General features: G+C 38.6%; 1 protein-coding gene across 1 annotated transcript in view; it reads right to left on the minus strand.

Annotated features, from left to right (window-relative positions):
* The window catches only part of LOC131952326 (uncharacterized), a 33,260-nt gene extending 27,547 nt beyond the window's left edge, over nt 1-5,713 (minus strand). The window contains exons 1-2 of the mRNA XM_059314943.1: nt 5,253-5,713; nt 4,192-4,279 (exon numbers count right to left, since the gene is read on the minus strand). Of these exons, the coding sequence (XP_059170926.1) occupies nt 4,192-4,279; nt 5,253-5,255 (91 nt within the window). The 5' untranslated portion in view covers nt 5,256-5,713. The remainder of the gene's footprint in view (nt 1-4,191; nt 4,280-5,252) is intronic.
* Nucleotides 5,714-6,754: the final 1,041 nt, after the last annotated feature.

Genomic DNA, 6,754 nt, shown 5'->3' on the forward strand with positions numbered 1-6,754 from the left:
ACCGTTACAGCTAGATTGATGAAATTTCATATATAAGTATTTTATCAAAATCGTATAGCGATTTCCGATAACCGGAAGTGGTACTTTTTCTACTTTGAATTTTTCAAAAGCCTATAACTTGAGTAATATTTCAGATAGATAAATGAAATTTCACATGTAAGTAAAAGATCGAATTCTCTACCTTCTGTCAAATTTTGAGTAATTTCCGTTGACCGGAAGTACTAATTTACGCTATTTCCGATTTTTTTTTAAAAAACGCATGTAAATTTATTAAGTACTAATAATATTGCGCACTATTATGCACATTTTGTTTTGGCGTTCGCTTGGTGCACAATTCTTTTTTCTATGAGATTCTATTCTATTTTTAAAAGTTTAAGTAATTAAAAATCATGTCTATATTCCAAGTTATATAAGAATATTCGAGAAAGTTTAGGGGAGATCACTCTCGGTTTATTTTGTGAGAAATCGGAAATAGCTTAATAAATTCCTACTTAGGGTCAACGGAAATTACTCAAAGTTTGATAGAAGGAAGATCGAATAGATCTAGATCTACATGAAATTTCGTTTGTCATTTTGAAATATTAGCCTTCTCAAGTTAGAGCCTTTAGAAAAACTAAAAGTGGTATAACCTTAACATGCCTATGCAACGACGATTAAGATCATCAGGTCTTATCATCTTAGACAATAAACACGTGTAATGTTTTTCTATATTAAATTTTATAGACTAAAGATATTTTGAAAGCATAATTATCACATGTAAGTTAGATAAAATGTCACATAAAAGTTTTATCATGTATGTGAATTGGATAATACACCATATTAATTGTTGATTTTTAATAACTACTGACTTTGTTATATTATAACGATTATGGGGAACATTCTTAAAAATTGTCTCCCTTTAATCACTTAGCTAGCACGTGCAGATATCGATTCTTAACAGAATATATGTGATTACGTGAATAAATTAGAAATTTATATCAACTTTTTATTGTCATCTGCACTTTGTTATCAGCATTTGATCTATTCATACTATTATCCACGCTACTTGAATAATCATAAAATCTTCTAATTTTGCCTCAACTTGAGCTGTTTTAAATTATTTTCTCTTATAACTATATCCCACTACGGTTCCATGTCTGAAATATTTTGACTGAGTTCATTTGTCCATGATATTATTTGTCTTGATATATTTTGTCCGTGAGATATTTTGTCCGGGATATTTTGTCCAGAGATCATTTGTCTTGAGATCATTTGTCCGTGAGATATTTTGTCTGTGATATTTTGTCTGTGATATTTTGTCTGTGATATTTTGTCTGTGATATTTTGTTTGTGATATTTTGTCTGAGATATCTTGTCTGAGATATTTTGTCTGAGATATTTTGTCTGTGATATTTTGTCTGAGATATTTTGCCTGAGATATTTTGTCTGTGATATTTTGTCTGAGATATTTTGTCTGAGATATTTTGTCTGAGATATTTTGTCTGTGATATTTTGTCTGAGATCATTTGACCTGTCACCTCCACCCCATTGTTCTATCCAACACCCTTAGCGCTAGTTATGTGAATTATGTAAGTTACGTACATTGTACAAATTTTGCAACTCATAAAATAATTATCAACGTTACCACACGCCGTAAACTGCGGACACTGAATAGTTCCGTAGTCATCGAACCTGCTCATTAAGTTTACCTGTCGGCTTTATAACCTTGCTAAGACAAGTAGTCATCGAACCTGCTCATTAAGTTTACCTGCCGGCTTTATACCCTTGCTAAGACAAGTGGTCATCGAACCTGCTCATTAAGTTTACCTGCCGGCTTTATACCCTTGCTAAGACAAGTGGTCATCGAACCTGCTCATTAAGTTTACCTGCCGGTTTTATACCCTTGCTAAGACAAGTGGTCATCGAACCTGCTCAGTTAAGTTTACCTGCCGGTTTTATACCCTTGCTAAGACAAGTGGTCATCGAACCTGCTCATTAAGTTTACATGCCGGCTTTATACCCTTGCTAAGACAAGTGGTCATCGAACCTGCTCATTAAGTTTACATGCCGGCTTTATACCCTTGCTAAGACAAGTGGTCATCGAACCTGCTCATTAAGTTTACCTGCCGGCTTTATACCCTTGCTAAGACAAGTGGTCATCGAACCTGCTCATTAAGTTTACCTACCGGCTTTATACCCTTGCTAAGACAAGTGGTTATCGAACCTGCTCATTAAGTTTACCTGCCGGCTTTATACCCTTGCTAAGACAAATGGTCATCATACCTGGCTGTTAACCTTGTTGCTGCTTGCTTTTACTCGCTGCTGCAATTTTATTGAGTGCTCACACTGTCTGTGACTTAGTTCACGTGACCGTAGATAACTTGTTGGCCGATGCTAGCCGGAATAAGATACGAATGCGCAATGGAGAGAAACTACGACTTGCCATCGCGGCGATGTTTTCGATAGTACTGCGCATGCGTGTGTTTACAACCGCAGAACCCTAACACCAACCCTCAGAGTTTCTTCCAGGCATCTCTTCGGGGGGGCGAAGCCCCCCCGAAAATTTTTTACCGCCCCCCCCCCGAACGAAATGAAATTTATATCATTTATATAGAAAATATATACTTTTAACAGTGTCCGCCCCCCCGAAGAAAGTTTACCGCCCCCCCGAAAATTTCAAGTGCCCCCCCGGAAAAAAAAGTCTGGAAGAAACACTGCCAACCCTAATCCTATCCCTAACCCTATCCCTAACCCTAACCCTAGCCCTAATCCTATTCCTAACCCTGACCCTAACCCTAACCCTAACCGTAGCCCTAATCCCATCCCTAACCCTATCACTAACCCTAGCCCTAATCCTATCCCTATCCCTAACCCTATCCCTATCCCTAACCCTAACCCTAACCCTAGCCCTAATCCTATCCCTATCCCTATCCCTATCCCTATCCCTATCCCCAACCCTAACCCTAACCCTAACCATATCCCTAACCCTAACCCTAGCCCTAATCCTATCCCTAACCCTAATTCTAGCCCTAACCCTAGCCATAGGTCACTGCGCATGCGCAGAGCTATCTTTTGCCGACTATGTGGAAACGTTGGGGAGAAAAATCTTCTTCCGAGTAGTCACTTCGTAGCGCAGAGCTATCTTTTGCCGACTAAGTGGAGACGTTGGGGAGAAAAATCTTCTTCCGGGTAGTCACTTCGTAACTTGTTTTGAGTTACTTTAGTTCCGGTAGGGAGTGGCGCCGAAATTACTGTCAAGTATAATGTCTTATGTAAAGACATGCCTGTCTACTATAATGTCTTATGTAAAGACATGCCTGTCTAGTATAATGTCTTATGTAAAGACATGCCTGTCTAGTATAATGTCTTATGTAAAGACATGCCTGTCCAGTATAATGTCTTATGTAAAGACATGCCTGTCCAGTATAATGTCTTATGTAAAGACATGCCTGTCTAGTATAATGTCTTATGTAAAGACCTTCTGTCCAGTACAATGTCTAATGTAAAGACCTTCTGTCTAAACAGGGGCGTAGCGAGGGGGGGGCGGGGGGTGCGGACCGCACCGGGTGACACCATTTAGGGGGGTGACACCAAGGCAAAAAATGGCAAAATATAGAGAGAAAAACTTGACGGGGGGGTGCAAATCGAAAGTTTGAGGGGGGGGGGTGCAAATCGAAAACTTGAGGGGGGTGCAAATCGAAAGTTTGAGGGGGGGTGCAAATCGAAAACTTGAGGGGGGGGGGGTGCAAATCGAAAGTTTGAGGGAGGTGCAAATCGAAAACTTGAAAGTTTGTCCCCGGTAAGGGTCGCAACGCCTCTGGGGGGGGGGGGGGGGGTGACACCATTAAGTGCCGCACCGGGTGACATCCGACCTCGCTACGCCACTGTGTCCAAAATAATGTTTTATTTAAAGACCTCTCTGTGTGTCAGTAGAAAGTTTTAAGAAAAGTCGTCAGTGAAATGAAAACATAGCATGTTATGTTATTCGATATATCGAAAACATTTTTTAAATATCCGAACACAAAATGCTACTATTTCAATACACACTTTAAGGTTATATTTTTTCTGATATAGGCCTACATCTCGCGCCTATTCTACGACCTGTCTTCGTCTCCCTGTGGGCAGCGCCCCCCCCCCCCCCCCAAACACTTAAAAAATGTGTGTTCTTCAAGTTGTGAAAACTCAAATAGATCTAAATATTTGCTCACGTACCATTGGGGGCGGGTGTAGGAAGGGTGCAGGTAAAATCACCATTCACATGGCCAGACCACACCAACAGCAGTAAATAAATAGATTTCATCTGTGAAGAGCGAAAAGCAAAAAAATAAAATTCAATAGATGTTTGAACATGAAATTAAGCCAGGCGATCTCGGTGATCGGGTTTTATGTTTGTGTGTGTGTGGGGGGGGGGGATACTTGCACATATTAGAAAAAGAAATGGAGACATAATCGTAATCATTTTATTTTGTTTAATCAGCTTGTGTCTGTTTGTGCGTCTGTGTGTGTGCAGAGGCGTCGTGAAGCGGGACTGGGGGTGCGGATCGCACCAGGTGACACCAGTTAGGGGGATGACACCAAGGCAAAAAAAAATTGTAAGATATACAGAATAAATATGTTTTTGGACGGTTCAATGAATAGTTAATTAGAGTTATACACATATTTTAAGTACGTAATAATGATCACGACAAGGGGGGGGGGGGACGACACCATGACGTAAACATGCAAATTTTAGTGAAAACGATGCTACTTCCAGCTGTTTTAACAACCGACTATAGATAAACATCATTAGTATTAAAGTAAACACTTTAAAGCTTTTACAGAGGGGGGGGGTGACACCAATTGCAAAATTTACCTAGCGACGCCACTATGTGTGTGTGTTTAAGTGAGTGTATATGTATATATTATTTGTGCGTGTATGTGTGTGCACGTGTGTGCATGTGTGTGTGTGTATGAGAGTATGTGTGTTTGTGCGTGTATGTTTGTATTTTTGTGTGTGCGTCTATATGTATGTATGAATATGTCTGTTTATGTGTGCGTGTGGATGTGTGCGTGTGTGTGTGTGCGAGTGCGTGTGTGTGACAGCCATCAACTAAATGCCGGTGTTTCAAAAAGTAAAGAATATGAAAGAAATGAACAAGGCTAAACCACTGTACCTACGAGTCACGCGATACATGCATCAACAACTTTCCTGGCCAATCCACTTTCCCCCTTTCCTACCTCAACACCAGCAATCAGTTTAACACTTTAAGCAAAAACAGTAATACAAATCTTACCATTTTCTATGTTGAGTTCACTTCTATCTTTTATTGGATTTAATATCCTGAATAATTTTATTTCTTCATGTTAAACAATTTTTAAAAAGTTTTTTTTCTAAAAATACTTTTATAATTAGTCTAATCTTTAAGATGCAAAATATATTCCAAAGACAGTTGTGAAAGGTGCGTTTGCCTTTTAAAATTACCAATCTCCAAAATCACATCAGGAACAATAACTCCTTCTGTACAACGGAAATTATCGTTCTTGACTATTTACACAAGTTTAGTACCGAAAACAAACACATAATATCCAAATCGATCTATGCAATTTTTTAAAAATTGATTAACATTAGAAACATTTATTTTTCAACTTTCCATATCGGCAAAGAATTCAAACAACATTTAAAAGATAAGCTAAACAGTATCATCTACACTCGATAAAATCTATACGTGTGTTCAACTTGATCTTACTGTGTTAACACGGCGTCCCACTGCAACACACACGCGACACACTGTGTTGTTTTTATCTACAGACGAGGTGTGTTTCACCCTTCCATTGTGATATGGTGTTCTGTCATTGACATCTTAGATATCGAATCAGCTCAAAATAAAGCAATACTTTTACGTGTTTGGTCCAATTGTGTTTTGTAACTAACTCGCTCAAAACTGGTTATATTAAGTACAACCGTTTGTACCTAGCGTTTCATAAGACGGATGAAGTAGAGTTCATCTGTTTATTTAACCTTGACATATATAAGGATGTTATGGTCAGTTCTATGCCCTTCCGTCTTTACTTTCCCTAAAGATCGTCAGGTACACAAAAGAGCTGGGTATTCTCTAGGACGCCCCCAGACTTAAACAATATTTTAAACACATTGTATAAGAATTTATACTTTTGATTTTTTTCTTTGAAAAAAATAAAGGCGTTAGGTCAGTACTTCAGTAGGGCTATATTTCTCACAAAGAGCAGGCTCATTATTGAATGTAAAAATTATAATTGGCAGGCACTTTCGATGCCAACATATAAACATGGATGTGAGTGTATTGTAGATTTTCGGGATAGACGCGCAAGAGACGTTGGAGCTATGTCTCAGTCATCTATTAGAGAGAAAAAAAAGCATAAGCGGCTTCCGAATACTTAAATGCATGACCATAGACAATTTAATGACCAGACTGTTAACGCGAAAGTCTCCTGTTCGAATAAGGGTTCAAGTAAGTGGAACTCAAGTTAGGGAAAGTAAAGCGGCTGGGCATAATTCTGACCACGTTATCCCTTCATACTCAGAGGTCAAGAAAAATATGAATTCTACTTCATCTGTCAAATCTGCCTTTAGGTCTATAGAGGAATCTTTATTAACGATTTAATGTTATTATTTTTAATAAACACCAAAAGCAGTACAAATCGTGTTAGGGTACATCAGATGTGCTGCCTCGATCGTGTTCAAGATTGTCTTAGTACATTGAAAAGTTTTATTACTTAAAACCTTGGCCAGCTTACACTAATGTTTTGAGCTTCGGCG

This window comes from Physella acuta, unplaced genomic scaffold, assembly GCF_028476545.2.
Source record: "Physella acuta isolate Inbredline_101_S28 unplaced genomic scaffold, ASM2847654v3 ptg000866l, whole genome shotgun sequence".
Taxonomy (NCBI): Eukaryota; Metazoa; Mollusca; class Gastropoda; family Physidae; genus Physella; species Physella acuta.